This window comes from Panicum virgatum, chromosome 8K (genome assembly GCF_016808335.1).
Source record: "Panicum virgatum strain AP13 chromosome 8K, P.virgatum_v5, whole genome shotgun sequence".
NCBI lineage: Eukaryota > Viridiplantae > Streptophyta > Magnoliopsida > Poales > Poaceae > Panicum > Panicum virgatum.
This window is the reverse complement of record NC_053143.1, coordinates 45,853,750-45,878,413: the sequence shown is the minus strand read 5'-3', so window position 1 is coordinate 45,878,413 and position 24,664 is coordinate 45,853,750. Positions and strand designations below refer to the sequence as shown.

At 46.1% G+C, this 24,664-nt stretch overlaps 1 protein-coding gene across 2 annotated transcripts; it reads left to right on the top strand.

The window, feature by feature from the left end:
- The first annotated feature begins 20,345 nt into the window (after window positions 1-20,345).
- On the top strand, window positions 20,346-24,620 carry LOC120644867 (putative disease resistance RPP13-like protein 1). 2 transcript variants are annotated; one of them, XM_039921599.1, is made up of 3 exons: window positions 20,346-20,850; window positions 21,384-24,142; window positions 24,245-24,620. In XM_039921599.1, exons 1-2 carry the CDS (start codon window positions 20,509-20,511, stop codon window positions 24,135-24,137), a joined length of 3,096 nt encoding a protein of 1,031 aa, XP_039777533.1. In that variant the 5' UTR covers window positions 20,346-20,508; the 3' UTR covers window positions 24,138-24,142; window positions 24,245-24,620. The 2 variants fall into 2 exon arrangements, with proteins under 2 accessions (XP_039777533.1, XP_039777534.1); XM_039921600.1 differs by lacking the exon at window positions 24,245-24,620 and having other exon boundaries at window positions 21,384-23,870; window positions 23,963-24,118.
- The last annotated feature ends 44 nt before the right edge of the window (window positions 24,621-24,664 follow it).

Genomic DNA, 24,664 nt, shown 5'->3' with positions numbered 1-24,664 from the left:
TGATATGCCCAAGAGCCCATCATCACAATACGGTTTAAAGGCCCAAGAGGATATTGATTCCAAGAGGGATTAGGGTTACTAATGGGCCTATGAGATAGAATCCCATTAGTACGCCCTATATATACGAGGGAGGGGCTAGGGGACGAGACCCCGGTGAGCTGCGCCACCTCCCTAGCCGCCGCCCCTCCCTCTCTCTCTCGGCCGCCGCCCTTGCCGTGCGTGCGGTGCTAGCACACCGACGCCCGGCGTTTCATCCCCGTACGTGTGGACTCCGTGGAGGCGCCGCTGCGACTGCTGCGCTGATCGGCTGCTGGGATCAAGTACGAGGAGCTCGGTTCGTGGGACGTGATCGACTACTTCCTCTACATCGACGCGCGACTTCTTCCGCTGCGCTGCGCGTCTAGTGGTAACGATCTATGATCTTCTACTCGCAAGTATCTTGGGTATATGCGGTAGTGATGCTAGCGTAGCCTACCCGTTTCCCTACAGGGCAAGGAGAATGGGGAACGTCGGTGACAATGATCAGGGAAACACGGACGATGTGGGACGCCGCTGACCTAAGACATGATTTCAGTGCCCCGATGAACAATACCTCTTGCCTAACCAACAACATTAAACTGTTATCACATCAAATATTGCAATATAGGTAGGAGACGGACCTTGGCATTGGATGCGACACCCTGTTGCTCTTGTGGTAGCATATGGTTGGCGCAGCTTTAGGCCCCTTCCGATCAGTGGAGAGGTCCTGTCTTAGAAGAAGAAACCAGATGGTAGCAGCTTCTTGGCGCGGTAGCGGCAATAATGGGGTGAATAATTAACCCTAGAGGTGTATGACTTTATAGGTACGGTGCTGGAAGGTAGGGAGACATCACGCTTTTTGAAAGGCTTCTTGCGGCAATCAGGGCACATGCAATTAGCCCCTTGATTTACCTTGATTTATTGATTGGGTATATCTTGATTTAGTATGGAAAGAATTTATACTACTTAATTTATGCTCTTCCATTTATACTTCTTTATTTTCTATTTGTCCATACGAGTGATTCATAAGTAAGGAAAGAAATATTCATAATCGAGTTTGTGCGTAACGAAAGAAATACACAGGGATCAATTTTCTCCCTTAATTATGCGCGTCTTGATGTTGCAATTAGCCCCGCGATTGATTGATATGGATATCTTAATTTATTTAGTATGGAAAAAATTTATACTACTTAATTTATGCCCTCCATTTATACTACTCTATTTCCTATTTGTGCGTATACCGAAAGAAATATGCGGGGATCAATCTTCTCCCTTAATTGTGCGCATGAGGGTGCTTCATGCGGCGGGTACACCGGGTGAGTATGTAGAAGGCTTTGCTGAAAAAAGTTTTAGCTTTGAGTTGGAAACATTTTCCTTCTATAAAAAAAAGGACTCCGCCCTCTCTTCGTCAAACCTTTTGGCCTAGCAAGTGGATCCTCTGTGAGGGGTATGGCGGGTCTAATCTTGGTGAGAATGATTTCAATTGTTTCAACTTTTATAGTATCTTAAGACAAAACTAGAAAACCATTCTTTGTTTTACAGAGCAAGTACTGATTAATCAATCTCTTTCCTTTTCCTACTTCCAAAACTCAAAGATGGCTCCGCTATGAGTAGATTCCAAGAAAAGTCCAATTCACACCCCTTTTGTACCATACTGATTTTAACCCTAACCTAGAAAACAAGACACCAAGCGTCATCTTGTTGTGTTGAAACCGGACAAATTTGATCCAATAACTGGTTCAAAGGTAGTTCTCTATTTTCTAGAAATAATAAATACTTTGATTTAATTTCTAAAAACATTTCAAATAAAAAATTTAAGAAACTTTCTTGTTAAAATAATCTAAAAATGTAATATATTTGTTCATGATGTATTTGGCGATATTTGGAATTTATTTATTCACTACTATGAAAACAGTTTTTAGGGGCGGGTAAAAACACATTTGTAGGGGTGGGTGCGATACCCGCCTCTTGTTCTCGCTGCTTAAAATATTCTTTTAAAGGGCGGGTAACGCGTCTGTCCTTAAAAATCCATTTCTAGGGGTTGGTGAGCCCCTCACCCACCTCTGGAATTTTCAGGGGCGGGTGAGGGGGTGACCTGCTCCTTGAAATGGGTTTTTCAGGGGCGGGTCACGTCGCGACCCGCCCCTACAGATCAAATAAAAATACAAAAAAAAACACCGGCAGCTAGCAGCCCCTGCTGCTCCCCTACGCCGGCAGCTGCCGTTGCTCCCAGCGAAAGCGCTGCCCTGGCCCTACTCCTTCCCGTGCCCTGGGAGCCATGCCACCGGGGACGGAGTGCATTGCTGCCGCCGCTCATGCGCTTGCCGCCGGATCTGCTCGCCCATGCGCTCTCCGCCACCTCCAGCCACCGGTTCCGCCTGCCCGCGCGCTCGACCCCGGATCCCCCAGCCCGCGCGCTCACCACGGATCCGCTCGCGCGCTCGCCACCGCCACCACCCGCGTCAGTAGCTCCGTGCACCGCAGCGGCCCCGTATCAGCCATCGCGATTCCGCTAGGAGGTAGAAGGAAGGCCTGGGATGGAGGGAGAGGAGGGGAAGGGCGGCGTGGGAGGGAGAGGAGGAACAGAAGGGAGGGCAGTGGAGGGGAGAAGGGAGAGGCAACACCACGAGAGAGGAGGGGAGGGGATCGGAGGGTGAGAGAAGGAACCAGCAGGTTGTGTAGAGGCCATGGTGGTGCGTGATTGGCTGCATGCGAGGGGGCGCGAATCGATGATGTGTGATCGGAGAGCGAGCGGGTGGGCTCAATTTTTAGGGGTGGGTGAGGTCCTCACCCGCCCCTACAGATGAATTTCTAGGGACGGGTGGCGCCATCATCCGTCCTAAAAGTATTTTTCTATTTATTCTAAAAATTCATTTAAATCTTTAAATATAGAAGAACAAATAAAAAAAGTGAAAATTCTACGCAATGGTTATTGTAAACTATAGATACAAAAAATATATCAAATATATTTCAGTGTATATAAAGTTTAAGATTATGGAAACTTGAAAATATAACTTGAGTTGTATGAGATATTATATAGTCCTAGCCATATGAAGGACACAACTGGTGATCCTGAATGGTGTTAAATGAATAATATATAAACTATAAAATTTTAGATCTTACCACTGTAACTTTGGTATGGAACTACTCTAGCTTGCGCTAGCCATCCAGGCCCGTGCTGGCCAGGCTTGCGAGGTACAGCGTCAAAGTTGTTTGGTTCATGTTTCCCCGCAGCTAGGCCAGCCAGAGCAACTGATTGGTTACACGCTCAACTAGCTTGACCAGCCACTTTTGTTTGTCCGGACGCTGGCCCCCACGCTCGCTCTTGCATCACGGCAGCTAGGCTCACCGCGTGCGACCGATTTTCACGTTCCTTTGGAGCCAGGATCATGGGAGTCTTTTGCACCACCGGAGCTAGGCTCGCTACCTTGTGCAGGTATCCAAACAGGCTTAAACTGCACCCCGTGAGCTAGGCTAGAGGTTGATACAGGCCCTTATCCGACGAGCTGGACCAGGTTGGGTAGCGAGGACCGCCAACCAATCATGTGGGTGGAAGAAAGATGCTGGCCAGGTTGGGGCTACTGCACACGGTGACTAACAGCTCAGTCACCGTTATTTTGGGCTTGTACTAACTCATTTTCCGTGAGATTCTAACATGCGACCTCCACTTTCCCGTGACGGGTTGTTTGCCATCTTGTCCACATGTGGTTTGGTACTACAACAAGATATTTTTTCTTTTTTTTTTGCTACTTTTAGTCTAAATTTTCGAGTGAAGATTTAAATATCTAGATGAATTTAAATAAAACAATTAAAGTTTCAACTACAAAGTTATTGATCTTATCGAGAGCTACAATTTTAATATAAAGTTTGTCCCCATCTGAATACGTAGAAAAAAATGCTACGAAAATCTAAAAATTAAGTCACTTTTGCCTTGCAAAATAGTGACAGGCCACAACTGTATTTAGATGACTTTAAACGAAAAACATTCAACTTTTGATATAAAGTTTGTCCCTGTTCAAATTCAAAAAAAAATATTACAAAAATATAAAAACAGAATAATGGCGGCCCTTCATTTCTAGTGATGAGCCAAAGTTAAGCCTCATTAAAGGCCTAATAAGGCTTTATTGACGCGTGACGTTTTTACGTCATTGTTACCGGCGTCACCAGTTGTATATAGTGGGTCTCATGTAGCATGATAATTGGTACTTCCTCCGTATCTAAATATTTGTCGCCGTTGATTTTTGGTCATGAGTTTGACAGCTCATCATATTCAAAAATTTTATGCACACATACAAAAACATAAGTAGTACTTAAAACACAAGTGAGCCATATATAAGATATTTGAAACTTACAATTTTTTTGAATAAGGTAAACATCAAACTCGTGAGTAAAAGTCAACGGCAACAAATATTTAGATATGGAGGGACTATCATTTTTTAGGCCCCTAAACACTTTCCCCATTATTATTCATTCTATTCGTTGACTTCAGTCATTGTCCGTGTGATTGGTAGGCTCCAGCACTCTAGGCCGGGGCTTCCTATCTATCTTGTGAAAGATAGATAAGCTATTTATTTTTAAAGCCTACTCTGGCCCAATTAGTATACACAAATGTTCAACATTTTTCTCAAACGTGTTCAACATTTTTCTTAAACATGTTCAACATTTGACGTTGAAAATGTTGAAACTACATAGACAAAATGTTGAAATTGTGAACATCAAATGTTGAAAATAATAAATTCAAAATGTTGAACCATGTATGTGGTGCCTTCTTCTCCGCCTCCGGTGACCTAGCAGTGGCGCGCGCGTGGCAGCCGAGGGTGGCGGCGCGCGGCGGCCCAGGCGCGGCGGCGCCCAAGGGCAGTTGCGGCGGCGCGAGGGCACGGTGGCGCGCGACGGCAGCCGAGTGGGGGGCGGCGCGCGGCGGCCCGACCGGGGGCGGGGAGCGAGGCGGCCCGGCCAGGGGCGGAGGCTGCCGGGGACGGGGCGCCCGGCAACGGCGGCCGGGGGTGGGGCGCACAGCGGACCGGCCAGGGGCAGCGGCGACCGGCGCGTGGCCGGAGATTGCGGTGGGATTGGGTAGGGTTTGGGCTGTAGATCTAACGGTTGCAGTTGTTTGCACGAATCTCAAACACTAGAAGATGTGGAAGATAAAATCTTCCGGAAGATGGATAGGAAATCCGCTCTAGGCCTAGCCGGAGGTAGAGACCAGGCCCGAGTTGGCTATCCGCACCGCGCATTTGTACCTGGGCCTCAACTGGAAATATGGAGGTCCAACTCCCGGACCGCAGCCCTCCATCCGCACCTCCATCCCTCCGATAGCTACAGTAAAACTTCAAATCCAGCGCCTACCGAGGAGCACGCTATCCTCTCTCTCCAACCCCAATCCTGCTGCCGTGCCCGTGGAGCGCCTGCGCCGGCGAGAACTCGGCGGAGGGAGCCAGCGGCGATGGCGAGGGAGGCCAGGCCGCGGCGGAGCTCCACTGCTAGAAAATCTAACAAGTCACGCGAATTTTTCACGCGTAAATGCGCGTGCGCGGTCTTGAGGATTCGAACCCATGACCTCCAGGCTCGCGCGTTGCTTCCTTACCGTCTCACCTATGCATCATATGTGACTAGATGAGAGATGCTTTCCTTTTGAACCAATCTGTGGAGGACCATTTAGTACCGGGCCAAGCCACCGGCCAGTACTAAATGACGCATTTTAGTACCGGTCGGTGTTACCAGCCGGTACTAAATGGACCGGCCGGTGGCTTGGCCCGGTACTAAATTGGCTCTGAGGGCTTTCAAATTTGGACCTGGTACTAAAATGGCATCGGGACAAGTTTAGTACCAGACCAAATTATGACCGGTACAAAAAGCCAGGAATGAATGAGGCATTTTCTGGTAGTGCTCCCATGAGGCCGGCAAGGGCGAGGGATGTAAGAACCATCCAATTTGACACCGTTTTAAACAAACAATCAATCACCATTCTTAAGATGAAAGCTAGCACATATTCGCCTAAGTGCGTGCCACGTGCTACATCTAGAAACTTTGACAACCGACACTCCATTCACTTAAAACAATATCAAATCCGGTAGTCCCGGCACGTGCTCTGCAGTATGCCCAAGATCAAGCACATATACCGTTTACAAATAGACACATCACCAATGAAGTATAAAGAGTAATTTTAGTCATTATAAAAGTTCAACATTAATCATTACAAGTTCATAACATAGGAGGTTCAAATCTGAAATTTAAAGAGGTCAAGCTTCAAATTTAAGCCTTGGGCTCACGAATGACATAAATGAGGCATAAAATTAAAGTATAGTGTTTTATCATACTCTCTCAAAGGATAATCTATGAAGCGGATAACTCGATAAAAACGCAAAAGCAATGGTGTCTTGCTCAAGAGCACTGAGAGAAGATATGGCTCGGGAAAAATAGTAGATTGATTATTCAGGGTACAAGGGTGTATGATATATAGGCAAGGAGATCCTAGGGTTTATAGAAACAACACCCAATCAAGGAGATCCTTGCCCAATACAGATATCATCTACCATAAACTCAAGAGGCTGCTGGGCTGCTAAGCCAGCGCGCCTTGGCCCAACTAGACCTGCTGCAAATACTGTCTAACACGCCCCCGCAGTCTGATCGCCACTGCACACGTTCAGACTGAACCTGAACTCCATGAACAAAGAAGAAGGCAGCCCTTTAGTGAAGATATCCATGTACTATGACGAAGTCGGTACATGAAGAATTCGAAGATCACCAACTGCAACCCGCTCCCGAACAAAGTGAAGGTCAATCTCAATGTGTTTCATGCGCTGATGCTGAACAGGGTTGGAAGTCATGTAGACAGCGCTGATATTATCACAATATACCGGCGTTGCACGGCGAAGAGGGGCGTGAAGCTCCTGAAGAAGCTGGCGCAGCCAAGTAGCCTCGGCAACTCCATTGGCCACTACACGATACTCAGCCTCTGCACTGGACCTCGAGACAGTCGTCTGACACTTGGAAAACCAAAAGATGAGGTTGTCCCCAGAAGCACGGCATAGCCCGAGGTGGACTTGCGCATATCTGGACAACTGGTCCAATCAACATTAGTGTAGACAACAAGATCCGAAGAGGCGGATGGACGCAGCAAGAGTCCCAAATCAAGAGTGCCTTGATGATAGCACAGGATGCGCTTCAGAGCCAGCAAGTGAGGTTCCCGTGGATCATGCATGTGAAGGCAGACCTGCTGGACAGCATAGGCAATATCTAGCCGAGTGAACGTCAGATACTGTAAGGCACCAGCAAGACTGCGATAATCTGAGGCATCAGCCACTGGCGCACCTCCATCAGCAACAACCTTCAGATTTGTGTCGACGGGAGTAGAACACGGCTTGCACTCTATCATCTTAGCACGCTCCAGAATTTCTAGCATGAACTGCCGCTGAGAGAGAAGAAGGCCCTAGCCACACCGCTAAATTAAACTCGCATACCCAGAAAGTGATGCAGTTCGCCGAGGTCCTTCATGGAGAATTCATGTTGGAGGGCCGAAATAATCCACCGAAGAAAACTAAGTGATGAGGCTGTGAGCACATATAGAAGCAAATAAGCTGTGTCTAAGCTGCGCTGATAGACAAAGAGTGATGTGTCTAACTTGGCTTCAACAAATCCGAGAGAGAGTAAGTGTGTACCAAACCGACTGTACCAAGCACAGGGAGCTTGCTTCAGTCCATATAGAGATTTGTTGAGACGACAAACAAACTCTGGGTGGGCGGAATCCTCGAAACCAGACAGCTGCACACAATAGACTGTCTCCTGCGAGGTGCCGTGAAGAAAAGTATTCTTCACATCAAGCTGGTGAATAGGCCACTGACGAGAGAGAGCCAGAGAGAGCATTGTCCGCACGGTCGCCGGCTTCACAACAGGGCTGAAAGTCTCACCGAAGTCCACTCCAGACCGCTGGGTGAAGCCACGAAGAACCCAGTGTGCCTTGTACTGCTCGAGAGACCTATCGGCGGTGAACTTGTGCTTGAAGACCCACTTGCCTGTCACCACATTAGCCTGTGAAGGCCATAGAACGAGCTCCTAGATGTGGTTCTTCATGAGAGCAGCATGTTCTTCCTCCATAGCGGCACGCCAATTGGGTTCGGCCAGTGCGCTACGGAAGGTCTTCGGGATCGGAGACAGCAGAGCGGCGTGGTACGTCAACAGAACACGGAAGCCAGACTTGGCCCGCGTGGCCATCAAGTGCTGGTTGGTCACAGGAGGACAGCAACAGCACCCTTCGGCAGGGGCGTGGGAGTAGTACTGGCCAAGGGCGCCGAAGTGGTGGCGTCCAGGGTCGACGCCACTGCCGGGCGGGGCCGGCGCGCGTAGACCTGTGTGATGGCGCGCTCCGCGGGCACCCAGGCGGCGGGGCCATCTGCTGGGGTAGCGGCGCGAAGCTTGGCGGGAGGCCGCGCTGCGGAGAGGGCGCAGGGGAGCCTAGCCAGGGCGGCAGAGAGGGTGCCCGCTCTTGGTGCCGCACATGGCTGTGCGGGTAGAGGGGCGAGTTCCAACACAGGTGAGGGCGCGTCCGAGGGTGATGAGCCAGCTGGGAGCGCATCATGCGCTGCTAGACCAGTGGGATCAGCACCAGGCGCAGCCACACGTGGCTGTGCGGAGGAAGAACCTGCAGGAGGAAACTTGGGCACAACACCGATAGGTGCTGGCACAAATTCAGTAGCATCCAGAAACTCAAAATCCAGCGCTGAGGGAGACGAGCCGCGCTCAGCATAAGGAAAGGCTGACTCATCAAAGACGACATGAAGAGAGATGATCAGTCTGTTGGTGGAGAGATCAAGGCAGCAGTATCGTTTATGATGAGCGGAATAACCCAGGAAAACACACAGGGTAGACCGAGGGGAAAGTTTATGTGTGGCGGTGGCGGACAGGTTAGGATAACACTTGCAACCAAAGACGCGCAGATGGTGATAGGAGGGCGCCTTGTCGAAAAGGGCATGGTGCGGTGTGGATTTCTACAATGTCTTGCTAGACAAAATGTTGATCAGGTAGGTGGCTGTCTGCAACGCCTCGACCCAGAAAGATTGCGAAGGGATGCCTGGAACAGAAGGGAAAGCACAACATTGTTGATGGAACAAATGATGCGCTCAGCCTTACCGTTCTGGGGAGAAGTGTATGGGCAGGACATGCGAAGGTGAACGCCATTGGTGAGGAAGAACGTGCGGGAGGTGGAGTTGTCAAATTCACGTCCATTATCGCACTGGACAGCCTTCACAGTAGTGCCAAACTAAGTGGAGACAAAAGCAAAAAAGTGAGCAAGCATCGAGAAGGCGTCAGATTTCAGCTTCAAAGGAAAAGTCCACAAATAATTTGAGCAATCATCGAGAACGACCAAATAATACTTGTAGCCGGATATACTGAGAATAGGAGATGTCCAAAGGTCACAATGTATAATATCAAAATTATTGGACCCTCTAGATGATGGCAACTGAAATGGCAGACACTCATGGTGTCCTAACTGACAAGCATGACACAGTGAAAAACTATGATCTCCTTGGGATCGGTGGGGGCAGCTGCCGACTTGGAGGTGGGAGTCCCTGTCATCACGGCACAGCAAGGTGGCGGCATGAGAGCGGGGGAGGGCGCAGCCGGTGAGGCGTGCGGTGCAGCCAAGGAGGCACGCTAGGCAGCAGCGAAAGAGGAGCCGGGAGATGAACCCAGACTCGTGATACCATGAGTGAAGATATGGCTCGGGAAAGATAGTAGATTGATTATTCAGGGTACAAGGGTGTACAATATCCTAGGGTTTATAGAAACAGCACCCAATCAAGGAGATCCTTGCCTAATACAGATATCATCTACAATAAACCCAAGAGGCTACTGGGCTGCTAAGCCCGTGCGCCTTGGCCAAACTAGGCCTACTGCAAATACTGTCTACAGGCACCATCGCGGCCACATGACCTACTCCTCTCCCATGCCGGGATCGGCGGGATAGAAGTGGCCAAAAATAACTTTCGGCTCACCTGCAACTTAGGTTACAAAGCAACATGAGTACAAAGTTACTCGCAAGACTTACGTAATTAAATAAACAAGGATTATGCAAGATGGCTCAAATAAGGAGAGGCTTTATGGTTAAGTTATTATTGCATAAGCGTGAACTCTCTAAGCCACCATATAGCTCTCTAGTCAAGATTAAGTAATCTTCTTCAACCCACAACACCAATTTTAGTTGATTATGATAAGAACAAGTAAATGATATCAAAGGTACCAAGAACCATTTCCAACATAACCGAAACTTTCTACGAAGAATTCGATGAACAATGAGCTTGGTCATAACCGAGAGCACGGCAATTCGAATTGATTATTAACCTTGCAAGGGTGTACTTCTTTACCCACATGACATAAGGACCATGCGGCTCACCCAACCGATCACATTGGATGAGAGGGTACTCGCGTCAACCATTCCCAACAAGCCTCAACCATTGAAAATTGCACCTAGCTTATGTGGAGAGTCACCTAGGTCCATCGAGGACACCCCTAAGCCACTCTATAGCCCCTTGGCCACGCATATAGAACCATACATCAATGACCATGTCAAAGAAGGTAATAGCCTCATCCTTACCATGATTGGATATGTGGTAGCACGATAAAATGCTCAAAACCGATGGCATCCACGGACGGTCCTTAAATGGTCCAAGCAGACTATGCCTCCGAGACTCCTTTCTCTAGACCCGACCATTCTGTCCGAACCACGAAACCACAATTCCAACAAAACCATCATTGACCAACATAACCTAAACCGAACATGTGTGATCAAGGATAACCAAGTGAGTATAGTATGACCCTATTCCATCCTTTCGAGTTATAAAATAAATCGAAGCATGGCTAAGCATCTAGTCAAATCAATTAGTTAATCAAACTATCGTGTGATAAGGATATGGATAAATAAATCAAGAAAGGGTAATGCAAGAAAGTAGGTACAACAATGCAATAAATAACCATAATACATATAAATAAATACCTAAGTGAGATAACTAAAGCTAGAACATTTTAAGCGGGTAAAAGGATCATGCTTAGCTGCTTGCCTTGGTTTTCTTCCGGCTCGACCACGAACTCAACACCGGGCTCGGGCTCAACGGACTCAACAGGCTCACTCTCCGATGTTTCGGAACGAGTGTATGCATTAGTATGATGCCATGGTTATGCATGAGTGATATGACATGAAGAATAAATGGCACAACATGCATGAAACACAACATATGCATAAACAACAAGAAAATCACACAGCAAGAATAATTCATAAAATAAATTGAGCACACAGAGGAATCAAAACAAACACATGAGAGTTGAATTTGCAGCAAAAGCATTTTTGTGGAATTACATATGAGCATGGCAAATTTCAGCTACTTTACACAAGATAAATCAGAAAAGACATGCAAATAAGTCCAAATAATTTCTATAAAATTAAAACAATAACTACATAGAATAAAAAAATCTAAAAAAGTGGTTTCACTATTTTATTATTTTTCAGTAAAAAGTTATGCTATAAACAAGATTTCAGGCAGCAAGCAAGAAATCAATCTAAAACTCTAACAAACAGTTATGCTATGGCAAAATCAATTATGCCATTTGATAGATCTAGCAACTAGGAATCTAACAAAATTAAGTTTGCAATTTTTAGAGCACCAAGTAATTATCGAGTAATTAAATCACTTTTGAATAAACAAAGCATAATTAATTTATTTTAATAGTAGCATGCAAAACAATATTTTTAAATTATAGATCTAAATCACCGGAGTCTAACAAAACTTGTTTCACATTTTTTTGAGATCTACAAAATTTCTTATGAAATTTATAAGCTTTCAGATCTATAGGAAACACTCAAACACAACAAAAAGGCTAGGGCCACCCGGATCTGCTGCTCCCAGGCACCGACAGGGGGCCTAGGAGGGGTCAGCGGACCCAGGCTGGTTCAAGGCAGCCCGCAGCCGGCGGGGAGAGCGGCTGGGGAGGCTGGACGGGGCCGGCGAGCGCGCGCACGGCGCGTTCCGGGGCGAGGCGAAGCTCACTAGGGGCCCGGGCGGCGGGGAGCGGCGATGAGGTGGCGGCGCGGCGAGCACAGGCGGCGGCGGAAGGAAGGGCTCGCCGGGGACCCTGCACGGCGGGAAGAATGGCCGGGTCAGCGCTCAGGTTGGAGGAGGGAAGGGAGGAGGAGCTACAACCACGAGAAATTGAGGAGAAGCTTATTGGGGAGGGCAAATCGCGGCGGCCAGCGGTGAGAGAGATGATGGTGGCGGCGGTAATGGGGAAAATGGTGATGGAGCCTGGGTCTCGGGGGCTAGCCGGCGCTTTAAAGGCGAGGAGGAGGTGGAGGGGCGCGGCTGAAAGAGATCGGGTGCTCTAGCCTAAGAGGGGGAGGGGGTGAATTAGGCACTCTAAAAACCTTAACCTATGGCTCCAACTAGTTTGCACAAAACTTAAATTAAAATAAGCTATCTAGATATGCAACTACGGTTCACCTTAGTGTGAAACCCTCATCCCAAAAGAGTTTTGCAACCTATAGCTAATTCTAGCAAGATACTACACTAAGAAAGTAAAGGCACACAAGTTGTAATATGAAATGTGGAAGCTAAAACAGAGGGATGATAGAAAGCGAACTCTTGACACGAGGATATATCCCGTGGTTCGGTTTGCCACAAAGGTGCCCCTACGTCCACGTTGTTGAAGGACTCACGAAGAATATCGCTTTCCGGCAATCAAATCTCTTCTGTTAACACAATCACGGTCACCTTGACCCCGATCTTCACTAAGGGAGATTGCCCACGAAGGAGGGGTCTCTGTCCCCCGCACAATGTTGTCGACGCTGCTCCACACCAAGCCGGAGGGTCGTTGACTTGCCGGCGAGCCACCAAAGCACCAAGGAGGCCGGCGCACCGTGATACAACTTTGGTTCACTCTAGAACCACAGCACAAGGATCTAACCCTTGCTTGATCACTCACTCAAGAGCTAACCTAGCACTAACACTCACAAAGCTTATGCTAAGGACTAAGGATATTATCTATATGCTCTTGGATGTCTCGGAGGTGTTCTTGGGTGTGTGTGGGATGTCCAGCAACTCCAGCAAACTCAAAATGGCAGGGGTGAGGCGTATATATAGGCCACCAACTCGAACTAGCCGTTAGCCAGTTTTTGCGTAGGCATCGGAACTTCCGGTGCATGGGGCATCGGTTCTTCCAGTCACTCTGTGCTTCGAAGTAGCCGTTGGCAACTCTGACACTTCTGCAGCTGAGTTGGCACACACCAGTTTAACCGATGACTTAGTGTCGGTTCAACCGGTGCCTCTTGATCTCCATGTAGCTGTTGCCCTTACTGACGTCATTGCACCGACGCCTTGCTCCGACGCACCACCGGTTCAACCAGTGCTGAAGGCGTGGCACCCTTGCGCTTGACATCGTCTCTGGAACATAGTACGTTGATTGCACCGACGCTTCTCTTGACACCGTCGGTTCAACCGATGCTTCTCTTCTTTCTTCACTTGATCTCCAGAGGCTCACAGACTTGTGCCAAAGCCAGGGCGTCGGATCTTCCGACAACCATCGGATGCACCGATGCTATAGGCATCGGTTCTTCCGGCGCTACTGATTTTAGTAGAACGCATCCAATTCAGCGTTTCTTTGAGTTCTTTCTTCGTGTTTTGCTTTGCATGGCCTTTTTACTTCATCCCTGGGATCTAGAAATATTCACTTAACAAAACCATTAGTCTCATTGATTGCGTTGTCATTCGATCACCAAAATCACTCGAAATGGCATAAATGGTGCCATGTTCGTTACAATCTCCCCCTTTTTGGTGATTGATGACAACGCAATCAAAGCAAGCATAAAATTTACAAGAATTGACAAATTTAACCACTTACACTTGCTTGGATGCTTACCATCATCCAATGACGGTTTGGCCTCTCCCTAAAACCATGATCCCCCTTTGTTCCTCCCCCTATTTGCTACTCTTCTCTCATATGTTGCCTTCATCCGATCGGCATTTTCTCCCTTTGGAATACTTTTCCTTCTTGGGAACATCTCTCCCCCTTTGTTGGGAACATGCCTTGCTTTGATCCACATTTCTCCCCCTTTGGAATCAAATCACCTAAAAGGTCTTGCACCTAAAAGGTCTTGCAAAACAATATAGCTCAAGAGAAGATTAGTAGCCTAGGGAATTAGTTTCATGACTTATGATCCAATTGTATGATATCAATGAAGATACCAATTGAAAATTTACTACGGTGGATCACAAAATCACGAAACTTAGCATGACATGAGCTAAGCTTTCCATAAGTACGTGCACAACTAGATGTTATAACTAGAATGCTTAGGTCATATCATGCACGGAGGTAGCTCTAAAATAATAAGGAGTTGACAATGAAACCAATTGAATGAATTTAGAACCTTGCATACCTCCGGGGGATCTCTTTGTTTACCTTGCATGTACCAATTGAAAGTGACTTAGAACCACTTGAAAGTCTTTAAAGGAAGAGTACTTGGCACACTGAGGTTAAACAAATGTATGAGCACATAGCCTATGAACTTAGATATGAGCATTTAAGTTCAATAGAGCATGGCTCAATATGCATGAAAGCACAATTTGTCTAATCACTCTTATAGAGTTATTTGTTCACATTGATCGTGAATAACATTCTCTTAGAGTGTTAACTCCACGTGAGACTACAAAAGATAAACTTGCAAACATGTTAGTCTCAAAATCACAACCTATAGGATGAACTCGCCCTAAATATGTGCATTTAGTGTTTGAGTCACCAAGAAAATGTATGCACATTGATTTCGGCACAATTGGGAAGTTTACCCTATAGCTTGTGCTCATGGTACACATATGAAATACATACCTCATGAGGTCCATGTACCATGAAGAGTAATCTTGTGTAGCTTTCTATACACTTATCAAACCATGTAGGTTGCTCATGGGTTAGAATCATGACACAAGCAACCTACCATATATAACACTAGGAGATGCAATATATGCAAACAACCTAGCAAAAGCAATGGAGTTACATGATGCATTGAAATCTAGCTACCATTACCTTATGGGGGATTTGGGCAACAAATGTCCAAGTTGTGAGCTTAGCTTGTTTTGACTTGAATCTTCACTTCAACATGTAAGCTAAGCCTCCAAATCCCCCGAAGCCGTCCTTGGCTTTAAGTCACCTTTGGACCCACACCATTTGAGGCCCCTTCATATTGGTGATAATGTCCTTAGGCACCCAAATAGAGTGGTTCCAACTCCTTTCCTTCTTCCCAACCTTGTGAGCAACCACCTTGCCATTGGTCTTCTTTTTTATTACATAGGAGGTGCTATTGCTTTTGTTCCTCCGGTTGGGCTTGGTGTAGATGAGAGAACTCTTGATTGTGAGGTTCTTCTTGTTCTTCTCATCCGGAAGATTCTTCTTTGGTTGAGGACACTTGTTGGACTTGTGGCCTTCTTTGTGGCACTTGGAGCAAGTCACGGTGGACCCCTTCTCAAGCTTCTTCACCATGTCTTCACGGTTATCTTCAGAAGGTTGGACATTGCTCTCTATGCCTTTGCCCTTCAATCTATACAAGTCCTTCATGAGCCTTTCCACTTCTTTCTTGAGCTCATCATTCTCCTCGGCAATGAGATCATCACATGATTCTACAACAACATTCTCATTGCATTTCTCATTGCAAGTGTTAGAGTAAGATTCATCAATTAAATCAATGCAAGAAGTTGAAGCATCTACCCTAGAGATAGGAATTGCGCAAGGGATAGTTTGCTTCATTTCCAAAGACTCATTTGTATCATTAATGCTCTCAAATTTTAATTTAAGCTCTTCATACTCCTTGCTAAGTAATTTGAATTTGCACATCAAATTTTCAAAATTTGTAGTAAGAGAAGCATTTAGATCATTGAGAGCATTAAGATTTTTAATTTCTTTTGATTGCTTCTTAATGACTTTTTGGTGCTCATGAACAAGGTCAAGAAGTTCATCAATTGAAGGAGAGTCAGAGTCATCATCACTTGCATCGCTATCCATACCTTTGGCCATAAAACAAGTGTTGGATGATGATCCCATGTGGGTGGTGAATTTTTATTTGATTCATCACTTGAACTTGCACTTGATTCTTCACCACCGCTAACCCATTCACCAAATATGGCAAATGATTTATGCTTGGGCTTCTTCTCCTTCTTTTGCTTGTTCTTCTTGAACTTCTTCTCAACCTTCATGAGTTGATGATGAGGCCCATCCTTGAGGAAGACAATATACCCCATTGATTTGATTTCCTTTAAGTATTTGTTCATCTTCTTTACTTGCTTGTAGAGGTTAGGGTGCATTGGCTCTTTATCATCACTTGAGGAGTTTTTTGCATCCTCTTCTTCCTCATCACTTGAGCTACCTTTAATGGCCATCTTCTTCAACTTCTTGAGTTGCTTGCATGCAAGTGCACTATGTGTTGGTGAAGAAGATGGGCTTTTGCGTTGATGTCATTGCGTAGCTCATGGGCGATCACCTTGCTGAGGACTTGATTTGGTGTCATTGTGTTGAGATCTTTCTCATATAGAATTGTGGTCACCAAATTATAGTCCGGCCTTCTGAGTGAGTGAAGGATCTTGCGAATGAGTTCCAAATCTTCAATTTTCTTCACACCTAAGGAATTAATCTCATTCACAAGAGTGTTCAAGCGTGAGTACATAGATTCGGCATTCGCATCATCAAGTTGCTTAAAGCTATTAAGCTTATCAATGAGAACATGGTATCTTTCGTTGGCAACATCCTTCGTGCCCTCATGGTTCTCAATGATAGTCTTCCATAGCTTTTGAGCATTTTCACAAGAATAAACACGATTGAACACATTGTCACTACAAGAAGATAAGATAATGCATTTAGCGGTGACATCATATTGCTTCTCTTGTTGACAATTATTTTTTACCCCTTCACTCACTACCCTCCAAACGTTTAGCCCCGTCGCTTGGAGATGGGCTTGCATCAAAACCTTCCATCGTTGGAAGCCCGTACCGTCGATCCGTGGAGCGGGTCTAAAAGGATCCATCCTTTCCCCCCTAAGAGCTAACTCACTATGCAGTGAAGCCTGCCGATCTAATGAGCCAGTAAACACAATTTTGCCAATGGAATTGACTTTTTTTGTGAGGGAAGTGAGTCCCGGCTCTGATACCATTTGAAAGAGATCGGGTGCTCTAGCCTAAGAGGGGGAGGGGGTGAATTAGGCACTCTAAAAACCTTAACATATGGCTCCAACTAGTTTGCACAAAACTTAAACTAAAACAAGCTATCTAGATGTGCAACTACGGTTCACCTTAGTGTGAAACCCTCATCCCAAAAGATTTTTGCAACCTATAGCCAATCATAGCAAGATACTACACTAAGAAAGTAAAGGCACACAAGTTGCAATATGAAATGCGAAAGCTAAAGGAGAGGGATGAGAGAAAGCGAACTCTCGACACGAGGATACATCCCGTGGTTTGGTTTGCCACAAAGGCATCCCTACGTCCACGTTGTTGAAGCACTCACGAAGAGTATCGCTTCTCGGCAATCAAGTCTCTTCCGTGAACATAATCACGGTCACCTTGATGCCGATCTTCACTAAGGGAGATTGCCCACGAAGGAGGGGTTTCCGTCCCCCGCACAATGTCGTCGACGCCGCTCCACACCAAGCCGGAGGGTCGTTGACTTGCCGGCGAGCCACCAAAGCACCAAGGAGGCCGGCGCACCGTGATACAACTTTGGTTCACTCTAGAACCACAGCACAAGGATCTAACCCTTGCTTGATCACTCACTCAAAAGCTAACCTAGCACTAACACTCAAAAGCTTGTGCTAAGGACTAAGGATATTATCTATATGCTCTTGGATGGCTTAGAGGTGTTCTTGGGTGTGTGTGGGATGTCCAGCAACTCCACCAAACTCAAAATGGCCGGGGTGAGGTGTATATATAGGCCACCAACTCGAGCTAGCCGTTACTAGCCGTTAGCCAGTTTCTGCGTAGGCATCGGAACTTCCGGTGCATGGGGCATCGGTTCTTCCGGCCACTCTGCGCTTCGAAGTAGCCGTTGGCAACTCTGACACTTCTGCAGCTGAGTTGGCACTCACAGGTTTAATCGATGACTTAGTGTCGGTTCAATCGGTGCCTCTTGATCTCCATGTAGCCGTTGCCCTTGCTGACGTCATTGCACCGACGCCTTACTCCGATGCACCACCGGTTCAACCGGTGCTGAAGGCGTGGCACCCTTGCGCTTGACATTGTCTCTGGAACATAGTACGTTGATTGCACCGACGCTTCTCTTGACACCGTCGGTTTAACCGGTGCTTCTCTTCTTTCTTCACATGATCTCCAGAGGCGCACAGACTTGTGCCAAAGTCAGGGCGTCGGATCTTCCGACAACCATCGGATGCACCGATGCTATAGCCAACGGTTCTTCCGGTGCTACTGATTTCAGTAGAACTCGTCCAATTCAGCGTTTCTTTGAGTTCTTTCTTCGTGTTTTGCTTTGCATGGCTTTTTTACTTCATCCCTGGGATCTAGAAATATTCACTTAATAAAACCATTAGTCCCATTGATTGCGTTGTCATTTGATCACCAAAATCACTTGAAATGGCATAAATGGTGCCATGTTCGTTACAGCGGCGCCCCGGCTTGCCGTGGCCACGCTGGCAGGACCAGCATCGCCGGCATGGCGCGCCACCCCGGCCGCCCAATCCAGGGGCGTGCATGTCTGGAAGAAGGGGAAAAGGATGCTAACAGGTGGGCCCGGGCGAAGAGCAAAAGGAAAACACGGTTCGATTTCAAATTGGGAAAACAGTAACTTCCTAGGATCAAAAAATCACCAAATTTTTACAGGGGAAATATAAAATTACCGAGATCACAATGCAACATCAAACACTCAAAAATCCACTCTAGATTGCTTACAGAAAAATAAACAAAACTGCTGCTTTTGAAACTTCCAAGCATTTTGTGCTTCGGGTTAGTTGTCACAAAATTCTGCAAAAATGTTGTAAAATCATTATTTTAGGTCTAGTATTTTAAAAAAAATTAGGGCACAGTTGCATAACAAAATTTCAACTGTCTTCACAAGCATTACTTCAACCAAAGCACAATAATTAAATCAATGCTTGCGAACACATGTTCATGGTGCACTTTATGCTTTTATGATGCTCATGATGATTTTGTTTAGGTGTTAAACATGTTTATGACATTTGGGTCATGACAAGGAGGCCGGCGGCGGCGGATCTCCCGCGAGGCCGGCGAGGGTGACAGTGGTTGATTTGGGATCGAAATAGAGGCGCACGAGTGCAGCATTGGGAGTTTACCGATCTGTAAACTCCAACCTGACGTGTGGGCCATGCCTTTTTGCAGGTTGGTTTGACGCGGGCGCGGTGCGGATAGCTAGCTAGCCTGGGCCGCCGAACCATACAACTGCCCCTTGTTTGGTTTTCTGCATCTGTTCATGCAGATGATGGACAAGCTGAAAAAAAGGACCAAGGTCCAGAGCAAACGCATACGAGTCAACCCTGGCCTGGCTCCCCAGCGACGGAAAATCTCCTGGTTTCCGCGCGGTCTGGCTCCGGCCGGGGCCTTTTCTGCACGAGCTGGACCAGGATGGGTAGCGAGGACGGGCCTTCCTATCTATCTATCGGAAGATAAAAACTCATGGTATTGTACAGCCCAGGTACGGCCCACAAAGCCAGCCAAGGCCAGGCCCATCAGACTGGAGGACGCTTACGCGCCCACATGGAGAGTCTGCCGGTAGTTTCGTTTCCAGTGACTAAAAAAAAGTATTCCTTTTCTAATTTTATTTCCTCCTTTCCCCCTTAACCATTGAGGTTCATTTGTTATTTTTATTCTGCACTCAAAACTTTAAAACACTTTCAACATTTTCAGAAATCTACTACAACATTTTATAGATATTAATTCAACATTTTACTAAAAAGTGTTGAAATGGATTATTAAGAATGTTGAAATGGTATATTTGAATTATTGAATTTTAAAAATTAAATAAAAATATTCATATTGGATCTTATTTCATTGCATTAATTGTAATGAACATCATGGAGCAATCGGCTTCTCAAACACACCAAAAATTTGTGAGGAAACATATTTTAAAGTGGAAGTCAATATGAAACTAGCCACCCACCCATCTCTATATCCAATAGGTAAGCGCCACCTGTCATTCAATCAAAGTACCTCATGCGAAAAGCATCGGCACGCACATGCGCTTCCGTCCATATATAGATTAACATCAATCTCAAAGCGGAAGATAATCTCAAAGCGGAACCGGAAGATATATAGGAATCCGACAGCCAACCCATCATGTGGGTGGAAGAAAGATGCCGGCCAGGTTGGGGCTACTGCACACGGTGTGTGACCAAGAGAACCTCGGCCACTCGTCTCCTTGACCCCTGTAGTCTGTAGATAGATACTTTGTCCCCTGAAACAGATCAGGGTGGTGGTGTGCAGCTCGCTTGCCAAGAGATCGATGGCCGCATTGTTTGCATCCAGGGCCGTGAAATCAGCACTAGACAATCTCTCCTCCCTGCTGCCGCCGGCGGCCGCGAGCCAGGGCCTGGAGGATCTTCGGACGCTGGAGAGGACCATGCGCAGGATCCACGCGACGCTGCAGGACGCGGAGCGGCACTGGAACCTCCGCGAGGAATCCGCCAAGCTGCGGCTCAAGGAGCTCAAGGACCTGGCGTACGACGCGGAGGAGTTGGTCGAGGAGTACGAATACGAGGTGAACCGCTGCCGCGTCGAGGCTCCCCGGCGGCCTGCGGCCTGCCTTCATGGCGGCGCCAGCAGCAGCAAGCGCAAGCGCCAAGAGGTGATTAAATAAATTACTCAGCCACACAGCAAACTTCACTTGTCCGTTAGTTTGAGAAACAGCTTGAGTTGCAGTTTGACTTGGTATATCCTAGTGATTTGTCAGTCCAATCAAATATCGATAGAATGAAAATCCTATTAAATTGTAATCTGACCAACAATATTTGCGAAGATATATTAATTAATAGAAAGAGTAACACATCATGAAAATATGGTTCATGATCAGTCTAGTAAAATCAATATCATGCTGTCAACCTGTATGATTTTTTTAGCTTTTTTTTTTAGATAAAGGGAAGCTCTATTTCATCATTAAAATGAAAACGTCCCGGTCTCTACATCCAAAGATGTATCCAACCTTTAAGATTATTAGCTATTGATGGTCAAATTTAAAAAGGTTCGATTTAAAACCTACATGGAAACATATTTAGGATTGGTGGAGTATCTATTATTTCTATTTTTTAAATTTGAACTAGATGCCTACATAACTAAGTCTCCTCTACCTTCTATCATTAACTTATTTGGTTAAAAAAATAGGTACTCGAGGCCGACCACTGCTCTAATGAAGCTAGCATAGTTGCAGTTCCAACTGAGTTATCCGTTAGAGCAAGGAAAGTTTTAGAGAGATTTACCGAGATCGAAGACTACTTTGGTACTTTTGGCCTGTCAGAGAACGATGGGGAGCGAAAATTTGTTCCAGAGATCCGCAGCCTGCGACAGACTAGCTCTGTCGTACATGCCCCAAGAATTCTAGGAAGAGAGAAAGATAAGGAGAATGTTATCGAAGCATTGATGATGAATTCCGGGGAAGGCAGCTGTTTTGGAAGTCATATGTCTGTCTTGCCCATTGTTGGTATGGGAGGATCGGGCAAAACAACATTAGCGCAGCTTGTGTACAATGACAAAAGGGTGCGACATTCGTTTGACCTTCGTGCATGGGTCTGCGTGTCGGAGTATTTCGATGTGGAGAACATTACACGAAAGATCATTACTTCACTCACCCAGAACACCTGTCACCATATACAGACCGGTTCGCTGCAGGGGGCATTGGAAGACCAGGTTAAGGAGAAGAGGGTTTTCCTTGTTTTGGATGATGTATGGAATGAGCGAAGTGATTACTGGGAATTGTTATGTCAGCCAATGCTGGCATCTAGGAGATGCAACATTATAGTAACCACACGAAGCAAGGCAGTAACAAGATTGGTGCAAACAATACCATTCTACAACCTAAACTGTTTAGGCCCTGACGATAGCTGGTCATTGTTCAAGCAAACAGCATTTGTCCAGCAAGAAATTGTTACTGCATCGAGCATGCTAGAGATTGGCAGAAGCATTACTGAAAAGTGCAAGGGATTACCTTTGGCAATTAAGACTTTAGCTAGCATATTGCGCAACGAAAGTGATGAAATGAAATGGAGAGATGTATTAGAAAGTGAGTTATGGGACTTAAAGCAATCAAAAAATGAGGTTTTGCCAGCCTTGGAGTTGAGCTACAGGTACATGCCCATGCACTTGAAATGTTGCTTTGTTTCCCTTTCTCTACATCGAAAAGGTATGTACCTTGATGAAAACAGGGTGGTTTGGTTGTGGAAATTACTTGGTCTACTTGAGTCTGATGGAAGTGACAACAGGGATGAAATTGGAAGTTTATATTTCAATGAATTAGTCCAGCGGTCACTGCTTCAAAATTATATCGAGGAACAGACGGTCATGCATGACCTTGTCCACGATCTTGCATGCTTTCTTGCTGGGGAAGAGTTTTTCAGACTTGAGGGAAATAAACCAATTGACATTCCACCGGATACACGGTATATATCAATATTATCAGGAGATAAAAGTATTCAAGTATCAAATATGTCCCGATCACTAAGAGTTATCGCAATGATAGAGACTTCTGATGTCGAAAATCCAGATGTACTGTTTCTGAACTGTAAGAAGCTTCGGATCATTGACATCGAGCAGGGCAGACTTGGGAAAGCATTACTTGATTTCATGGGTGGCATGAAACTACTTCACCATCTCTCACTTTCCGGATATGAAGATGCAACCCTCCCTAGTTCTGTCTTCCAGCTGTTGAATTTGCAGACCCTGGACATTGAAGCACATATGCTAAATGGAATTGGGCGTCTGGTTAACTTGAATACATTGCCTGATATACATCTCAGCAAATGTGGTTGCTTATTTAACATAGGAGAGCTGAGGAATATGAACAAAATAAGGAAGCTATTTATGACTGGACTGTGTAATATGACTATCAGAGATGCATACGAAGCTCATTTGCATAGTAAAAAGAATCTCGAGATACTAGAATTAGACTTCAATGCATGGAAAAGTTGTGAACACACACAGAGATCTGATGGTAATCAAGCTACTGTGGCAGTATCTGGTATCGAACTACTGGAGAGCTTCCGGCCACATCATCAAAGCCTTAAAGTACTGAGGTTAAGGAACTTTAATTTTGATATAGTATATCCCAGTTGGCTGGGTAGTGCTTCATTTTCCATGTTAACCGAATTACTGTTACATAATTGTCAATCGGAGCACTGTCCAACACTTGGTGAGCTACCATCCCTCAACTCCCTTAAGATATTAGGTATGAAGAAAGTAGTGCAAATAGGACGAGAGTTTTGCAGCCTTAATCCAAAAGTAAAAGGGTTTTGCTCATTAGCACGCTTGACTATCGAAGACATGTATCAGTTGCAACAGTGGTGTGGAGTTGAGGATGGTGACTTCCCACGTCTGGAAACCCTTACACTCTGGAGTGACTTCGAACTGAGGTCTCTTCCACTGGTGCCATTCTCATCCTTGCAAAATTTGACCCTGTATGATTGCAGAAGTCTGGCAACATTTCCGCCGTCAGCTACCCTGCGTGAATTAAACATCTCGACATGTCCGAGCCTGAATGAACTGCCGGCCCTCCCATCACTTTGGTCACTTGAGCTGTCCCATTGTCCAAGCCTGGTCACCTTTGGTCACTTCCCCTCCCTCGCCATCCTGCATCTGAATGAACCATTCAAAGAGGAGGTACTTTATCGATTGGTGAATTCCCACTTATCGCTTGAACGCTTATCGGTTTGGTCTGATACTTTGATGTCGATCCATCTTGAGCCCCAAAGCCTGCCTTGGCTTGAAGAGCTCGAGTTGCGTGGCCGCAATTTACAGTACTGCGGCAAACTTACCAGCCTTACTTCCCTCAAGAAACTAAATGTTTGTGGTTCTCCGAGATTTCACGTGCCTGATTCTCTCCGAACTCAACTGGAGGAGCTGATTGATCTCAAATCACTGGAATAATCATGGTACAAGTCTCTGTGCTGCCTTCATTCTAATGTAAAGTTCCAACATGAATTTTTCAGTTTGCAAGAGACCTGATATCAGATTGGTCTTCTCTTATTCTGCAGGTGATAGTGATACATATATTAACCTGCAACGTGATGGAGGTGCAACGACGACATGGAGATGCTGGAAGGCAAGAACCGCGTTCGGCAAGGAGGCAAGCTCGGCGGCAGGGACAAGGTGTGAGGAGGAGCCGCGTGTGGCAAGTTGGTGAGCTGGCCGAGGGGGCTCGCGGGAGGCCGGGCGACACGTATAACATAAAGTGGGGCTCATGTAATTTACTGTTTAATTTCTATAACCAGGGTTCTAGTGTGATGGTTGTTACAATAAAAGATTTGGAATTATTGGGTTTAAATGCCCTCATCTCCCTTTATAATCGAATAGCATGTGTATGTATAAAAGAAAATCATGGCATAATCAATATGTGGTTGATGAAACTTATTTGCATGGCATTGCACGTTAGCCAGTGCTGGTGCATATGCTTG

Bases quoted from the DNA above. Each gene is read 5' to 3' on its own strand.
- LOC120644867 (XM_039921599.1), top strand. From the start codon at position 20,509: ATGGCCGCATTGTTTGCATCCAGGGCCGTGAAATCAGCACTAGACAAT. The intron at 20,851-21,383 runs GTGATTAAATAA...TTAAAAAAATAG, and splicing joins GCAAGCGCAAGCGCCAAGAG to GTACTCGAGGCCGACCACTG.